The sequence below is a fragment of the Megascapheus bottae genome, chromosome 19 (assembly GCF_031878675.1).
Source record: "Megascapheus bottae isolate mThoBot1 chromosome 19, mThoBot2.hap1, whole genome shotgun sequence".
NCBI lineage: Eukaryota > Metazoa > Chordata > Mammalia > Rodentia > Geomyidae > Megascapheus > Megascapheus bottae.
The window spans coordinates 27,921,550-27,940,096 of NC_143527.1; the positions used below are offsets into that span (position 1 = coordinate 27,921,550).

General features: G+C 39.3%; 1 protein-coding gene across 9 annotated transcripts in view; it reads right to left on the minus strand.

Moving 5' to 3' along the window:
- The window catches only part of Dtna (dystrobrevin alpha), a 287,652-nt gene that overhangs the window by 20,658 nt on the left and 248,447 nt on the right, over window positions 1-18,547 (minus strand). For 8 of the 9 annotated variants that reach the window (XM_090353262.1, XM_090353257.1, XM_090353260.1 and 5 more), the window contains 2 exons: window positions 15,804-15,917; window positions 10,244-10,340 (listed from right to left, as the gene is read on the minus strand). In XM_090353262.1, the coding sequence (XP_090209388.1) occupies window positions 10,244-10,340; window positions 15,804-15,917 (211 nt within the window). Of the gene's footprint in view, window positions 1-5,244; window positions 7,825-10,243; window positions 10,341-15,803; window positions 15,918-18,547 lie in introns of those variants that run through there. The other variant, XM_090353266.1, reaches the window with a different exon arrangement.

Here is an 18,547-nt window from a genome sequence, read left to right on the forward strand (position 1 = left end):
GTGAGGAAAACTCAGAACTCAAAGCAAAACAGGCCAGAGAACAGAACTCATCCCCAGCGGCTTGGGGATTCCACTTTTTCATTCTCAACAGTACCTTGTAATGGTCTGTCCAGGCCCAAGGAAGAGAACTTTGCCAGGCGATGATGCTTTGCAGCCTGCTTTCCTCAGCCTGCTCAAGGAGGGGGGTCTGTTTTTTCCCAGCAAATGGCAGCTCAGACTATTACCTTGAAACGTTTTGCTCCTTAGCTATGACTAAGATCTCAGCTTCCCACGCTGAGAATAAATAACTTCACCCTTGCTTCATGCTTTACGATGTTTGCCATGTTCTTATTGATTTCTCTTCATGAGCCTACGAAGCAGGCATGCTCACTGTAACGTGGACCCCAGGGCTCAGAGAGTGAGAATTATTCTCTAGAGGTGGAAAGACAGTGTTAGGGGCTGAGTGCAGATCCTCTGAGTGCTAGGCTGAGGGATCCCTGGTGGACTACAGCTGGTGGAGGGCCCTTCAGAGAGAAAGATGTTTATTAAGCAACCCAAGGGCTTCACAGCCCCCTGGACACACATTCTGGGAGTTTGTTCAAGGCAGGTCCCTCAGTAAGGCCCCTGTGGGCAGTCTCACTGTCCTTTCTGGGGATCTGCAGTAGGATTGAGTGGCTGTAGAATAGGCCTTCCTTGACTATGGACTAGTTATTCCTGCAACCTTGGGAAGACAGGTCTTCTTCTGTGATAGGAAATTCATATAACAACTCCACTTTTGTATATAATTTATAGTGAACTTGGCACTTTAACCTACATTGTCTTGCATCATTATCCCAGTAAAGCAGTAGAAATGATAATAGCTTATACTAAAGTAGTAATGTGTAGTCTATAAAGCACTTTAATTCCATATACTTTGCTTAATCTTCCTAACAACCACATGGGGTATTATTTCTACTCTGTAATTGACCAGAGGCTCAGGGGGGATAACTGAGCTCATCAAAATCTGAGTAGTGAATGCAGAGAGATAAAGAATCCTTGTTCTCTACACTACAGTCCTAAGATGGCCGCCCACATCTCAGTGATCTGGGCATTGTGACCAGCCTTTGCACGCTTCCATTTGGGCTTTGCTAAGCCTAGAAACGCAGGAAGGCTCAGAGCATAGCCCTGCTACAGTGTGCTGGCAGAGCAGGGTCCTAGTGCTTTCAGCTCAGCTGAGGCCAGAGAACCTTTCAGTTCCTAGGCTGTGGAGAGATGTAGTCACCCAGTGTGGGTGGAGAGTCTTGACCAATCCATAGACTAAGTTCAAGACCATGGATTTTCTCTCTATGATTTTGAGAACGTAAGAGAAATCCTACGTACCGCACGTCTTTGCATAATAAAGTTCACTCTAGCCAAATGTGAGTGTATGGCTACATCTGTGGCATACTATTTTTCAAAAAAAACCCCCCAAAATGAAAGCCCAATGAAAATCTGAATTCTGGAACATATCTGGACCCAATGATTTCAGCTATAGAGCCATACTTCAGTACCTAACTGGCTACACTAGGGCTACACAGCATCATCTTATGTGGGTCTTGTATGCTAGGCTCTCCATCAGGGTGTGCTTGTGATGGTCTTCAGTAGTATTTGAGGAAATCTGTTCCCTTGGCTTTTTCTACCTTCTTCTCTCCCATGCTCTTAGTGCATGATTCTTTCCCACTGAGCAGTGATTTTCCCATCCTGTCATTCCCTGCTACGTCAAAGATAGTAAAAGGCAACTTTTCCTACTCCCCTTTTATTGACTTCCATGTCTCCCATTAGTAGTTCTAGGTTAAGAGAAAAATAATTGGAATTGTGTGTCAGGGGAAAGCATTTGGGTGAATTGAAAGTTAACCAATGTGTGAGTGACTCATGGTCATTATCTCCAAGTGACTCTGGAACTGGCATGGGATTTAAGCAGTTTGATTATATGAAGAATTTAAGTAGAAGGTTTGTGGTTAAGGAAAAGATTCACCTGGACAGGGTCAGATGATTGGGAGGTAGAGACAGGAGGATCAAGGTTTGAAGCCAACATGAGCAAAAACGTCAGCCACGCCGTATCTCAAAGAGCAATTCCAGTTATATGAATGGTGTAAGTAGGGAAATCACATTCCAAGGTCAGCATAGACAAAGACCCTAAGACTCTATCTGAAAAGCATGGCAAAAAAGAGCTGGGGGTGTGGCTTAAGTGGTAGAGTCTCGGGTTCTGAGTTCAATTCCCATGGGGGGGGGAGGGGGAGGGAGGGAAGGGGGGAGGGGAGGTTCCTTTTTTGAAACCTGCAACTACTATCATGTCCAGTGTACTGGCTACTTGAGCATTCTGTGGCCCAGTTTCTCTTTGTAAGGACACTGTCCAATTTGCTGTACAGCACTTTTCTTGCCTGATTGTGGGAAATGGCTTCTTCTGTCTTTCTTTATGTCCTATCTTCACAAGGCTAATAGAAAAGGGCAGCTTCCCTTGGCACTGTGTTTCATTCCCACAGGTGATGACCCCTGTAAAATGGGGGACTCTCAGCCAGTCATCAAGTATGGTTGTGAATATTCTCTGTGTGCATCCTCCCCTGGAAATTACTCGGTGATTAATGGAGAAAAGGCTTATGGGATACTCGTCCATGCAGATCAATATACAGATCTAAACTATCCAAGGACAGCATTGATTTATGGAAGAAGGAAAACATAAATCACACTTAGCCAATTTAAAATAGGTCTCTTCCTAGAGAATAAATGAGAAATTAATTTCTACACATTCTCCTCTGAGTCCATTCAATCTGCTATTGCATCAATTTTTAAAAAGTCTGACAAGATCCATACATTTTCTAATTTTTTTCTAGCAAGTTTTTTTTAACCCAGCTCTAGGAATGAGGGATGTTTTAAGGAAATGATAAATGTCTTAACAGCTGAATCACTTTGGTGAAATACATACTATTACTTGTGCTTCTCCCAAGACCTGTGGAGCTTTCACTCCAGGTATGGGGAAGGTGCAGCCTGATCTTGCTGGTCATCCTAGCAGCTTGAGAAGATTAAACAAAGCAGTGTCTATTTAGTATTTTCAATAGGATATCGAAGAGAATATTCAATCCTCTTGGTATTCTTTCTTCCAAGATACATTCCCCAACTGTTATAATAATGACAATATATCCTAGAACTGGATTTCCTAAAGGCATGGTTATATATGATATGTCCTGGGACTTGCTAATTCTGATAAGATCTGCTTTTGTAGTGAAGTTATCCAGGCAAGAAAGTATGGAGCAAAGAGTTTTTGGGTGCTGGAATAGTGTGAACAAGGCCTGGGATGTATAGGGGGCTCTCTTGGCATGGTAGCGAGGGAACTGTGGCTGCAGTATCAAATTGCAATGGGGGGAAGACAGAAAAAGGAGGAAGGAAAGGGGAGGAGTCAGGTTTATGGGCCTTCTGTATGGGTTTCATTCTGAACTGAAAGATCGTCTTCCAAGGGTTTCAAGCAGAGATAATTTTTACTTCTTTAGAATTAAATCAACCTCAAAATCATATAAAAAGGAGAGAAACAATCTGAAAAGATATATTTCTGGATACTAGATAGTAGACTTTATACTATAGTTGATTATCAAGTGGAAAATCCACCCCCCCACTTTTGACTGGTTCTGGATGCCATAGGAAAAGAACCAAAGAAGATAAAGAAGGGGAATGAAGAGAGATGAAACACAGGCTTGCAAATTTCTCCCTTGTAGTTCATTTATACTCTTGAGGGACTGTAGTTTTCTCAGTTAGTTGGACATCCAGTTACAAATGGAGAATGCAATGGAGGCAGGAGATTGAATTTTGTATAATGTTCAAGGGACCTCCAAATTAGAATAATTGTACCATTTAATGCCATCTATCTATCTATCTATCTATCTATCTATCTATCTATCTATCTATCATGTATGTACATACGTATGTCTGTATATATATGTGCATGTTTGTATGTATGTATGTATGTATGTATGTATGTATCTATCTATCTATCTATCTATCTATCTATCTATCTATCTATCATCTTTCTATCTTCCTCCTAAATAATGAACTTCAAATGTAGTTTTCAAATGAATCCTTATTGTAATGAGAGAGAAAGAGAGTGAAAGAGAAAAAGAATGAGCGCTGTTAGTAAACACAAACCTAACTTTGATCCTTGCCAAAAACATAGTCACTTCTCTCATAGAAGAATGTGCACTGTGAATAAAATCTTTAGCAAAGGTGTCGGCCATCTTGTTGTATATTGTATACACTGTTTATACTCTCAACCCTTCACTGCATTAACTGTCTACGCACATGTGGCAACAGAAACACTGCCGATATTAGTCTATCTAGAGTCATATCTGCTAATGTTACCAGAAACAGAAAATGAGAATATTATTGAATTGCTTCTATTGGTTGTTCTCAAATAAAACCATTGTTTTCTACTCTTAAGAGCAATTACAAGAGATATGAATAAATTAAAAAGCTTCTGATGGAAGCATTGTTAATTAACAACCCACTAAATTAAGTTAATAATTATGTTAACTTAGATAACTGTGAGAAAAAGGAATTTATGTATAAATTATGAGTCAAATCTGAGAAGTGTATATGTACTTGCATTTATGTGTATACACATACTGCTTATAGTTGATGTTCACGTGTTATTTTCTTTTTGCCAGTTCTGGGGCTTGAACTCAGAGCCTGAGTTCAAGGCTAAAGCTCTATCACTTAAGCCTCAGCATCATTTCCAGCTTTTTCTATGTATATGGTACTGAGGAATTGAACCTGGGTCTTTGTACATGCTAGGCAAGCACTCTACCATTAGGCAAAACTCCCAGCCCATAGGGTATTTTTATAGTGTTTTCATGCCCATTGTCTTTTAAAAATATGTAACACTGACCTATGAACCATGCATTCGCAGTGTTTTCAAAAGAAACTATTAGGAAGGTAGTTCACTTGCATAAGATTTCACAACTGCTGTGAGTGAGAGTCAGGGACCACTGAAATTCAGGTCTAACCCCAGAAATCCTTCTAATAAAATTACTATGAAGGCTTTTTTTTCTCCAAAGTCAAAGGCAGGATACTTGGTTTTATTCTGGTACATAATATCTGGACCTGGAAATCCACTAGAAACTTTGGGACACAGTATTATTGCAGTTACACCCCAGCTGCCTTCATTATTAAACTTTTTATGAGTACTGTTTTATGGCCCCTTCAGTAAATCTTTAAAGATACACAAAGAAGAAAGAGGGTAGGATAACTTCAATCCAAGTTTTGTAAAAAATATTTATTGCTTGTGATACCATAATCATCATATTATATTACAGGCACTATTTTCTTTTAAATTCATGTTTTCTCCTCAAGGGGAATAAATGCATGCATTACCTATAACAAGAAACAGTGCAAGTAGGAATTATATATATATCAGTATAATAAAACACTATATTGAACCACACAGATTTATGATAAAGCAAGTAGAGATTATTAAATCAAGCACATTTTTTTAGTGTGGGGTGTTTTACTTTTGATTTTACAAAGAGAATGTCCTCAGTGAGGAAAGATTCATAAATAAAAACAGAATTTAGAAGCAGATGCCAGCCTACAACCTCTAAATTCTCTCCTTAGATCATGTTATACCATGAGAAGTTGACAGGCTTGGAAGGCATTCATTTCCATAAAGAACTACCCTGATAGGGCTGGGATTTATGGGGATCTGGCTTTAGCTTTGACTGAAGGTCAGGATAAGAAACAGTCATGTGAAAGCTATGACTGCATTTTCTACTTTATTATTCAAACTCCTTCTACAAAGCTCTGAGGGAAAACTCTTTTTCTATTTCATGCTGCATGGATTTTGATCTCTTGAGAAATGGTATTTCTGTATGTATATCACCATGGGTCATATTTTCCTTTGCTGCTTCACTACCAGAAAGTACACAGTAGCACCCAGTTCTGTGTGAATGAACAGAGTCCCATCATTTACTTATCCTTAGTTATTTTTTTTCCATTTCAATTATGGAGTTTCTGTTTCTCCATTTGCTATAGCACTGCCTTGGGTGGCTTTTGAAGAGCGGCTTGAGTATCAAACAAATAGTTAAGGATAAAACAAGCCAACTCTTCCAGTAACCAGACAATACGTTACTGACAACCTAGACCAATGCTTCTATAGCCTTTGTGGGGAAACACTTGGAAATGCAGAAATTAGAAAAGGCTCTATGGCTGAAAGGTGAGACAGCAGGAATACCACTGTAGGGACAATGTGCATCCATCTATTGATTGATTTCCTGGCCAATGGGGATCTTGAGGAATGCACTGCCTAGGAAAGGGTAGGGGAAGCATCCCCAAGGGAAACAACTACAGCAAGACTGAAGCACTGTAGGATTATCTGCCCTCTCTCTCCAGTAGGAAGAAGCTGATATTGGAGCAGTTTTCCCTTCTATTGTGCATGCAAAATAAGAGACAGGAAAGAAAAGAGGCCATTTGCAAAGAGAAGTACCATAAAAGATGCACTCTTCTCTACCATGATCTAAGTATGTTGGAAATACAATAGCCACACCCCATGTGTGCAACGATGGGCAGTTAGTATACAGCAGATGTGTGTGCTCTTAACCCAGGTAGACTGTCTTGCATTAAAATTGGACTTAAACTTTTAGTAAATTTTGTTCCACAAAGTGCAAAATAATGTAATACATCATCTTTATTGTCTGACATTACAGATTGGTTTAACACTTTCCTTTTTACACACCATGGGAATGAAGGATAAAAATGTGTCCAGCATTTTGCAAACATTCTTTGTTACACACAAACACTCACAATGAATAATAGAAAAAAGAGCATACAGAAAAATGAAAAGATGTTGGAAGTGGACAGCTTTAGTTTTGAATGATCCATGGATATAATGTGAAACTTTAAAAAAAAACAATGCTAGCCAAGTGGGATATATTGTCATACACAGTTTGGTACATGCATTGGACATAAAAGCTGCTTTTTCTTTAATTTGATTTAATATATAAATATTTTTGAGTATGCTGCTCTCTCTGCTGGTTTCTGAACCTGACTACAGGGCTAGAGGCAAGACTTCAGTATAGAACATGGTTAGAATGTCACAATGGCCCTACTACAGAAAAAAATCTAAAAATGACCTTATGAACTTCTTGGTGATAAGAAAAAGGTTGGAAGGTATCTGTTCTTTATAGATTATTGTCAGTCGATGAATGGGACTCTTCTTTGGGAAAGATTCCCAAAAGTTGAGAAGTGAGCTATTAAATCCTTGACAGGATTGAGCACATTGTGGAGAGCAGTGGAGTGTACTAGACCTAATAATTCCAGGACTCAAAGAGATCCAGTTGTCTGATTCTTATAAAAAGAGTTCCCCATACCTTTTAAGTGACATGTAAATGGAATCACATATTCATTGGGTGAGAGATGGCAGAGTTTTTTTTTTTTTGCTTCTGGATTCTTGGGGTAACTCTCTAGGGGCTGACATTTTATTAAGAGAGAGGTCTGCCCAACAACTCAGAAAAGCATAAAATGGACTGGAAACGTATTGCCCTGGGGATCTAAAATGGGTCCAACACGTCACAGTTTGTGTCCTCTTCTAAAACATGTCATAGTTCTTCTTTTGGGGGCTAACAGCAGTGATTGTTATGAAAGATGCTAAATTTTATCATCTCAATTCAGGCACTATGTTGAAGAGGAAGCAAATTAGTATGATTTTTTTTTGTTTTTTCAAACGGAAGCATTAACATACATTAGAGGCAAAAGCAATGAGAAAAACAGCAGGACGGCAGGCCCCTCCACTGTTAGTTAAGACCTGCAGTAGGGGACATAACTTACTCCCTGCTTCAGTTCTTCTTCCTACAGAAAGATTGAATCAATAACAGTTAGATTACCCAGGGTTCTGAGAAGAGCAAGAACACAGCGTTAAGGAAGGCAGGGTGGGGGACATGAACATAGCTTTGAAAGATGGCCCAGGTTTTTGCCATCCCAGTGACTATAGTTCCAAGCCAGTTTAGGTCTTTGACTCTACAGACCCAGTGCTTTTCTCCATGCATCCAAACATCTCAATACCATCTGTCTTTCTTTCTCCCTGTTTATACATTTTTGTATAAAGGCCTGTGCTCAGCCATGCTGATACAGAGAAGGCTGGTGGTTCACGGACCTGCCCTACTCTACCCTGTTCTGTTCTATTGCATTCTGTCCCTATGGTGGCAGAAGTTATAGAATCATCAGCAGGAGATGCTTGTCAAAGTGTCTTGTCATCCATTAAAGGGCAAGATGGGTCCAAGTGACACACTTGGAAAGGAAAGCAGAAATGAGCTTTTCTATTGTACTGAATGAGATCATTATCTAGAAAAGCAGCAGGTTATTAACAATCTGGTCCTGTCTTCCCACAGATACTACAAAAGAAAAACAAATCGCCCAACTTGAATTCTACATTTTGTATCTCTAACGCGCTGAAAAGTAGATTCTGTTGCACAAATGGCATTCTCCAAGTAGATTATTGAAGAAGACACAAAACAGGGGGAAAAGTTGACTAAGGAATAAAATAGAACAAAGAAAAGAAAAGAAAATATTACAACTGCAGGGTCTGGGATGAAAGTCTTCAGAAAAGAGTTTTCAAAAACATGAGAGAAAGCAGAAAAGACAGAAAGAGAAAGAAAGGAAATAAGGAAGGAAGAGGAAAAAAGGAAAGAAAACAGGCAGGAAGGAAAGGAGTAAAGGAAGCAAGCAAGGCCAAAAAAAAAAAAAAAAAAAGGAACCACAACAAATGCTGGTGATTGGGGATGTGAGGGCGAAAAGCAGGATATCCTGTCACATCCTGAGCTGCCAGCTGAGACAGTCCTTTCACTGTTCTCTTCCTGTTTGTGGATCTTGGTAGATCCAGTCAATACTGGTTCATGCTTGCTTACATCTGGCAGAAGGACCATACAGCACTCATGCTTCTGCGCTGATAATGAGCATTCGACTACTGCTGACTTAGTAATTTACTGTATTCTGGTGAAAGAAAAATGCTTTTTTTTTTTTGAAAAGATGGAATTCTACTTTCAATAAGAATTATATTATTTATAGAATCTTTTATGGTTAACCTTGTAAAATATGCTATCTTGGAAGATTCCGGAAACACTCCTGTTTAAAACACTTGTATTTGAGACCCACAAAAATCATATGACTTGTTAAAGCCACACAGATGGGACACATTTTTTTTAAAAACTGAAATTAACCAAAAATTCCTCCTATTAATGAAACTACAATCACCACGACCACTCAGTGGCTATACTGTACCTTAATATACTGTAATAGACGTTAGCTTCAGTTCGATTTAGTCATATTGCTGGCAGCTATCAAACATGGAGTATTTCTTTCTTTTTCCTTTCTTTTTTGCCAGTCTTGAACTCAGGGCTTGAGCACTATCCTTGGACTTTCTCAAGGCTAGACCTCTACCACTTGAGCCACAGCACCACTTCTAGCTTTTTCTATGTATGTGGTACCAAGGAATTGAACCCGGGTCTTCGTGCATGCTAGGCAAGCACTCTACCACGAGGCCAAACTCCTCGCCCCCCCCCCTTTTTTCAGGGGAGAGTGGGAACACAGTTTCCCACTACCACAAATTATGCAGTCGTGTTTCCTGCATTTGGGGAAATCGCAGGGGTCAGCACATCCGGAATGCAACGGATAAGCCTCAAATCTGGAGTATTTCTAAGTCAATCAAATTTTATTTCTTTCAAGGACATTAACAAAAGGAATCAGAGCAGTTTTCCATTGTCTATATGGCCACTCATTCTGTGACTATTCCCAAAAGGTCTCTGCCTAACTTCTCAGCGCTGAAACTAACACTGCAAGGAAAGGTAAACCTTTCTTCAATATGCATTTTAAATGTCAATTTCAGTTTGTCTCTTGAGCCAACCCATATGAGTCAATCATGGTAAACTAAATCATAGTGGTATTTACACAATATTTGTGGTGGTTTCTTTTTGTTAGCACAAGCTATTATTTCAAAAACCAAAAGCTAAACAATAATAAAAGAACTTAATCATTGTGACAATCTCAAAAACAAAGAAACAAAAAAACAAAAGGAATCAGAAATAAGCCAAGAAGTTTCCCCACAAACCTCCTCAGTGGTCTGGTCTGGCTCTTAAGTTCCATGTCTGTGTTTCCAATAGTATTTCAGGTGACATCACATATGTTAATTGGAAAAACCATTGCCCGGTTTGTGCAAAAAAAAAATTAATGCCACAGTAGAAGACACAGGAAACATTTATTTGAAATGTCTTACCTTTAGTAGCTTCATGAGGCCTTCTAACTGAACCATTAGCTCTCTCCGGCTCTCCTGGAGAGCAGACATTCTCTGTTCTAGCTCATCCTTGCGCTGTCTATGAAGGAAGCAGCTCTCATCAGAAACAGTATTTCATTCACTGAGCTAATCACTTCCCCCAGTGTTATGGGCCTATCTGGAAAAGGGCACAGACCAGGTCTTTGACAGGATTGCCAGGCCTCAATCATCTTTAAGTGAACAGATACAGAGAGAGGTGTACTTTTAATTGTTAGAAAGTAGACTACACTTAAACAGAATTAAAACCCTTTCCAGCATTTTCATCTTTCTCTCCTTCACATTGGGAAATGTGACTTGAAAATGTACCTTTAGATCACTTCCATCATCTTTGAATTGATATTAGTACAGGCTGGCAGATGGGGATCCTGTATGCAATGGAGTGCCCTTTAGAAGTGAGATAGACATGGTATACACTTGTTATCATCAATCTAAATTATTTGATTGAAATTGTTTTTATAGTGTGTTGCCAGAATAAAGAATTTCTCTCTGTAATTACCATACAGCAGAAAAGAACCCAGAGGATTTGTGTTTGTCTTGTGGAATGTCTACTGCCAACAAGAACGGAAATCTCTAAGGATAATCTGCCCTCTATCATTTTTGTTGACACTAACAGGTACTAAGAAATCTTTACAAAGAAATAAACCAGAATGATCAAGTATATTAATGGCTCACCGTTCCCTGGTGGACACATACCTTACAAATTGATTTCAACTCCATTATTTTGAAGGGACATTGGTGAATAAGTAGTTCATACATTTTTATTTCTTGCCCCAAAGGTTTATGTTTGTGTTTGAAATATTAGTACTTACATTTTAACAACATGGGGATTTCTTAAGCATGTATGTATTCCATGTGAATGGAAATGTTGACACAAGCATCATATTAAGAGGAGCTACAGCGGGGCTATGACATGAAAAATTGACAATATAAAAATGTCATACTGAGTTCGATTTATGTCTCATTCAGCTGAAAATATTGATAGGAGGGCATGTTATAAAAAGAAACATTTCAGATTTTCTTTCTTATAGGCATACTGTAGAATGAATTATGAATCTGAAATTTATAAGCATCTCAATGCTTCCTGAATATTTCCAGAGTTTTTCTCGCCACTTAATCCCGAAGCAATTCTTTTAATTTTATTTACAGTTGTCTCTTTCTCAGAAGCCAGAGGAGAAATGCCACAATTTTATAGGTGCTAGTGGTATCTTATTATTTGTCTCCTTGGGATGAAGCATTTTAATTTTGTAATTGCTGTCCTACCCAAAAATATTCCTCAGGAATACTTCCATGAGTTGTCTTTCTTTGCTCTTATCTGCCCATGATGCCCCAGATACATCTAAGTAAACTTGGGACAAGAGTAAATAATGCTTTTAATTTAGTTTCAGTTTCTCTAGAATTTTTGGTCATTTGAGTACAGGAAGCACCTTGAGAAAGACAAAGCCAAATGCTAATGTTGTAGATAAGATACACTAAGACACAACTCCAAAACATGTATTAAAAAATAGTTAACGAGCATTAGGCTTAGAATACTCAGCACTGAATCAATTTTATTGCACATTTGTCTTATCTGAGTTAGGTTTTTTTTTTTATGAGTAAGGTCTTGAATTTATTTAGGAAGATTTAACATCCTCTGCAGGTGTGTTTGTACCAACAGTTAGGAAATGTGGGTCCAATAACAAGAGTATGATGGAGGCAGAAATATAAAAACCCTGTTAGTGTTATTTTCCTACAGAGACGAGTATTCATTTCTAAAACAATATCTTTTATCCTGAGCTTCTCTCAGATTGTCTATTTTTAGGTACTTAGTTATTTTCTGAGCTAATTTTTCTCCACAGCTCAAGCTGGCTTGAACTTGTGATGTAGCTAGGATGACTTGAAAATTAAAATTCTTCTGCTTTATTCTCCTGAGTGCTGGAATGATAGGTGCATATGCAGTGTCTAACCTTGTGAGATTATTTTTAATTTTGAATGTGTGTTACAATCTACTTTCTTTTAGGATGGTATTGGGACAATTGACAATATTTTAATATAAATTGTATACGGGATAAATATATGTCCATGTTAACTACCTGAATTTGAAAATGGTATCATGGTTGTAGAAGCAAACAGTTTTGGGAAAGTATACACATGAAAACTTAGCAGTGAAGGAGCATGGTGTCTGAAACCTATATATTTAAACTGTGTGGTTCTGTTTCCTCATTTACCAAAGGAGCATAATGATAGTGTCTATTTTCCAGCAACCATATAGGTCAGTATAGGTATTGAGTGTCAGACTAGCTCACAGAAATGCCTATGTGGGCTACAAGCATAGCTTTCAGAGTGTGTGTGTGTGTGTGTGTGTGTGTGTGTGTGTGTGTGTGTGTATGTGTGTGTGGCTAGAAAGGCCCTAGACTTTTAAGACAAACATAAAAGTTACACTCATGACGGGGGGGGGGGTGGGGGGAATGTAAAGGGTACCAAGACATGTGAAAGGGTATCAATGTATGTGAATTAATGCACCTTCTATATGGCAAATATCATGTAACCCTTTTATTAATTACAATTATATATATATATATATAAAGTTACACTCATGAAAAGCAAGGATCCTTCTCCTTTGCCTCTAAATGGCATTTTCTTTTTGTTTCACAGTAAGTGGAGCTCAGAGAAGACCTAGCACAGAGACCTCTAGGAAAGCTACACTAAAGAGGTCCTGTAGGGTGTTGTACGTGTGCCCCAAGGCCAAAGGACGCTTTGCAAGGGGACATTATTTTAGATTTCTTGTCTTGAGATGACACGAGGGTAAAACAGCATACCCAGAACAGGGTTTTTCAAACTGGCTTTAGCATATCTGTGAAATCCTAGCATGGGGAAAATATTTGTGTAGAGAATGTGATGCAGTATGTAGAAATGACCCTTCAAGGGAGGGTATTTCTTCTTCCTTCAGGCACAAGAAAAATGTGTAGATAAAGAGGCAGACAAAACAAATCAGTTAAGCCACCAGCTGAAATTCAGGGATAATGACCGGGAAGTTCTTAGCAAATTCACCCTTCTTGTTATGGCTTTGGGCTTGGGTCACAGCATGCTAACAATTTAGGGTCAGAATAATGGTTAGCACTGTCAGTAGGCTCCGGCCAGCTAGATCAAGGAGGAAGAAATATCAAACAGGTATTTCTATGACCAGAGCACCTCCACATGCTTTCCTAGATATTCACTAGTCATCACATGGAAAGTAATATTTTCAAAGGCAAAAGTTACATAGAAGCAAGCATGGAATCAATGAAAATGCTTATGAAAAATTCTTAACCATCATCCTTCTGATGAGCATAGGATGGCCAGTGGAAGAGACTGCCAATGCTAGCTCATTCAGTTGTAGCTCTAAGTTCATTAGGTCTGATTTGACTTTGAACTTGTGTGCTTGTGTGTATGAAGCAGCCTTTCACTGTGTGTATGTGTGTGTGTGTGTGTGTGTGTGTGTGTGTGTGTGTGTGTGTGTGTGTGTGCCAATCCTGGGGCTTGAAATCAGGGCCTGGGATCTTTTGCTCAATGCTAGTGCCCTACCTCTTGTGCCACCGCTCCATTTCCGACATTTTTGGTGGTTGGAGATAAGATTCTCAAGAACTTTCCCGCCTAGGCTGGCTTTAATTTACAGTCTTTCAGATTTCAGCTCTTGAGTGCTAAATGCCTAGCACCATCCCCTTTTAATTGTATGTGATAGGTATGATATAAAGCACTCCATTTTCCTTTTCATTTTCACCTCTTCTAGGTAACAGGGAATGTGAAGAATTGCAAAAAAATTATGCAAGCACTTCTAGTATAACTAATGAAAGCAATTCAGAAACTCCCGGGAAGGAAGGATTTCCTTTTTTTTTTTTTTTTTTTTTTTTTTGCCAGTCTTGGGCTTAAGCTTTACTGCTTGAGCCTCAGCACCACTTCCAGCTTTTTTTCTAAGTATGTGGTACCAAAGAATCGAACCTGGGTCTTCGTGCATGCTAGGCAGGCACTCTACCACTAGGCCAAACTCCCAACCCTGGATTTGTTTCTTTTGTTAAATTATTGTATTTTTCAATAGAATGAAGTGATCCTTCCACATTTAGCAGCCTCTTACTGTGGGCTCTTCAGATCTCCTTTTCACAAATCAAAGATTCTGCTCCAGTTATGGATCTGAAATAGGCCTTGTGGATTCTAGGGGAAACAGAGACAAGACCAAAATCCTGGGCCAGGGTGGGCTACAAGGCTCAGGGGCTACAAAACAGGAACGGAAGGGAACCTGAGAAGTATCCATGACTACAATGAACAGGGACGTGGGAAGATGGTAAGATCCAACAGAATCACACAGAACATGCTTAGTTTAGTTTAGTTTAGATTTTTTTTAGATGCAAGAAAATGGTACTGCTTCTGGTAAGAGTTACTGAGAGATGTATGATTCAGGGTTATTCATCTGCAATGTACACAGCACCTTAATTGAAGGATTGTAATTCTGGCAAATTAAAGTGTCTTGTGAAAGAGTATAATGGGATGTCTTTTGTTTTGTTTTGTTTTGGGGGTCATGGGGTTTGAACTTGGACTGGGCATTGCTCCTGGCTCTTCAGCTCAAGGATACCACCCTACCCTTGAGCCAAGCCCCACTTCCCATTTTCTAGAGGTTAATTGGAGATAAGAGTCTCAAGTCCTTTTTTTGCCTGGGCTGGCTTTGAACCTGATCCTTAGATCTTAGCCTCCTGAGTAGCTAGGATTACAGGCGGGAGCCACCATACGTGGCTCATTATGCTGTTTCTATGAGGGAATGTCTATGAATTTACTTTCATGTTGCTTATGCCGATGAGCACCTTCCATATTCAGCGTATATTGCTATGCCAGTCTGATAAAAGGAGCCTACTCTCAGATTTTGTAAGTTTGTATAATGGAAACAAACATTGTCCTCATCTAGGCTGGCTATTCTTTAGTTCTGACTCTGAGAATCACACTGATACTCAGAGGTTGAGTCAAATGACTTTCAATGGTTCCTTTACGCCAATATTCCATGATGAGAGACTAGGAAAGACTAGGTTTTTCTGTTCATTTGCTGAACAAGAAAGTATAATGCCTATTTTTTAAAGATCTCTTTGCAAAGCTAGTAGGAAGAGAAAAAAATCAGATTCCTTTTGATAGACTATGTGCCACATTTTAAATTTAGAGTGCTATGGGTTTTATTTACCTGTCTGTATTATGTTTTGTTGAACATTGTAACATACATTGTTGCTAGTGAAAATATCTCTGAAGAGCTGTTAATTTTTTTCTGATGAGACATTTTATTTCTGACCTAAACTACACTATCCTTTTCTCTTGAAAGAATAAAATATAAACTTCTCTCTAAATCATCCAAATTCCAGCAGCTAATTAAAAGTGTGATAATTAAAAAACACATGAGCAAGTGTCAGAAGTTGTGTTTGCTCAAGTCCATTTTCTGGCTGTATGCTGTTAGACTGAATTAACAATCCCAAAGGTTTATGTGTCCTGAGATGACTTTGATGCCCTGGCTTACCTGAGGAGTCGGAGTTCTGCCAGCAGGGTGGGGTTCTGCTGTGCCTTCTCTGGGGTTGGCTGAGAGGCTTGTTCATGCTCTAGCCGCAGTCTCTGGATCTCCTGTAAGATTTCTCTTGGGAGAGAAGAAGGTGAGAAATCATAGCCAGCTTTTAGGATATTAATATGTGGACTGACAAGGCCCAGCAGAACCAAGGGAAAAAAGGCTCATCTGAGTTTGGAAGCAGCTGACCTTTACTAAGCAAGGACCTCTGTGCTTCTGCGGCATTGGCTGTAGCTGATTGGGAGCTGAGGGTGAGGGAAGGATGACTTCATCTGCACTTTGAAGGCTCTGAGTGTGCCACAGAGAATTATCACCAGCACCCATCATCATTCCCGTAAGTAATGTGGTGCCATGGTATTGTGTCTAACTCTGAGGAGGCCTCTGCTTATGAGACTAAAATGCATCTTTCCATTATTTACGATTACATTCTGACACCAGAAAGGACTCACAGTTACTGAGAGGTGCTTGGAGGAAAAATAAGGATAAATGGTGTTCATCTTAGGAAACTAAATAACCTCATTTTCTCTCACCAAGAATAAAATTCTTCTCACTGAATAAGAAACCTGAGGTCGGCAGATTTTTTTTTTCTTTTAATTTAACATCTTCAGCTTTAACAACGGATCTCAACAAGGGCAGCCTTAGAAGTGTGTGCATGTGTTTGAAAGGATTCACTGTAATTGAATGTGTGACATCAAGTGTTCCTGAGGTGAGACATGTCAGTCTGTTATTGATTTTGGACCTGGACTGCCCTGCATTTGGTGAGAGCATTAGGCTAGTCATGAATGATATGCGACTAGCTCAAGGCATTCCCTAAGTGAATCAGAAGCCATTAAGCAAGGTTGCAAGGCACATATTCCTGGGGGCTGGTGAACATTACTCTATTACCTCATATAATGCACAAATCCAGTGAGACAGAGCAAACTGCTGAGGGTGGAAGTTAAGCTTAGTGAGCACAGCAGATGACTTTCTGTGTTTTTAAAAGAAATCTGAATTGAAACAATGATTGTACACATGATATGTGATGTGATTTGATGCATGTGTACAATCAAACCAGGGTCATTAGCATTTCTTTGCGTTGGAGGCTCTTAAATCTTTGAGTGGGCACAAAAATACTCATTAGTAAGGGATACATTTAATGTTCTAGAGCAAAAGAATGTACCTTTTTTCCCTATGTGAATCAATCCTGGGGCCTGAACTCAAGAGTCTGGGTGCTAGCCATAAGCTTTTATTGCTCAAGGCTAGTGCTATATCACTTGAGCTACAGAAGAGAGCATACCGAAATAAACAAAATCGCAGACGAAAATGGTAATATCACGACAGAAATTACCAAGATCCAGAATATCATGAGGGAATACTTCTCAAACCTTTACGCCAACAAATTTGAGAATCTAGAAGAAATGGATGAATTCTTAGCCAATATTAACATACCCACACTGAACCAAGAAGAACTAACCCAACTCAACAGGCCTATTTCAAGCTCTGAAATAGAAATGGCAATTAGAGAACTTCCACTTAAGAAAAGCCCAGGGCCAGATGGATTCACAGCTGAATTCTATAAGGTCTTCAAAGCAGAGCTCACACCAATACTCCTCAAGCTCTTCAACGAAGTTGAAAATGAAGGTTCTTTACCAAACTCATTCTATGAAGCCAGTATAACCCTCATCCCCAAACCAGACATTCATCAAAGACCCCGTACAGCAAAAACACTTCTTAGCAGAAAGAACAGCGCTGGAGGAATTTCAATTCCAAACTTTAGATTCTATTACAGGGCTATAATTATCAAAACAGCTTGGTACTGGCACAAGAACAGTCCTGAAGACCAATGGAATAGAACTGAGGACCCAGATATTAAACCACAGACCTATGGCCACCTAATCTTTGATAAGGGAGCCAAAAAAATAGAATGGAAGAAAGACAGCCTCTTCAACAAGTTGTGCTGGCAGAACTGGTTAAGCACCTGCAGAAAACTAAAGTTGGATCCTTCTTTGTCACCCTGCACTAGAATTAACTCCAAATGGACCAAAGACCTGGAGGTAAAAGCTGACACACTGAAAACTTTACAGGAAGGGATAGGAGATACACTAGACCTCCTTGGCACAGGTCGAAACTTTCTTAATAAGGACCAAGAATCACAACAAATCAGAGAAAGGCTGGATAAGTGGGACTGCATTAAACTGCAGAGCTTTTGTATGGCAAAGGACATAGCTAGTAAATTAATTAGGAAGCCTACAGAGTGGGAGAAGATCTTCACCAACCAAACAACGGACAAAAGCCTCATATCTAAAATATATCAACAACTCAAAAAACTGAATCACTCCAAAACTAATCTCCAAAGTAACAACCATCCCATTAAAAAATGGGCCAAAGACTTAAAGAGAGTCTTCTCTGAAGAAGAAACAAAAATGGCCTATAAACACATGAAGAAATGCTCAACATATCTGGTCATAAAAGAAATGCAAATCAAAACACCTCTAAGATTCCACCTCACTCCAGTTAGAATGGCCAGGATCAGGAAAACGAATAATAACAGATGCTGGACGGGATGTGGCCAGGAGGGAACACTACTACACTGTTGGTGGGAGTGCAAACTCGTTCAACCACTATGGAAAGCAGTATGGCAGTGCCTCAAAAGGCTAAACATAGAACTCCCCTATGACCCAGCAATACCACTAATTGGCATTTACCCAACCATCCAGAAACAA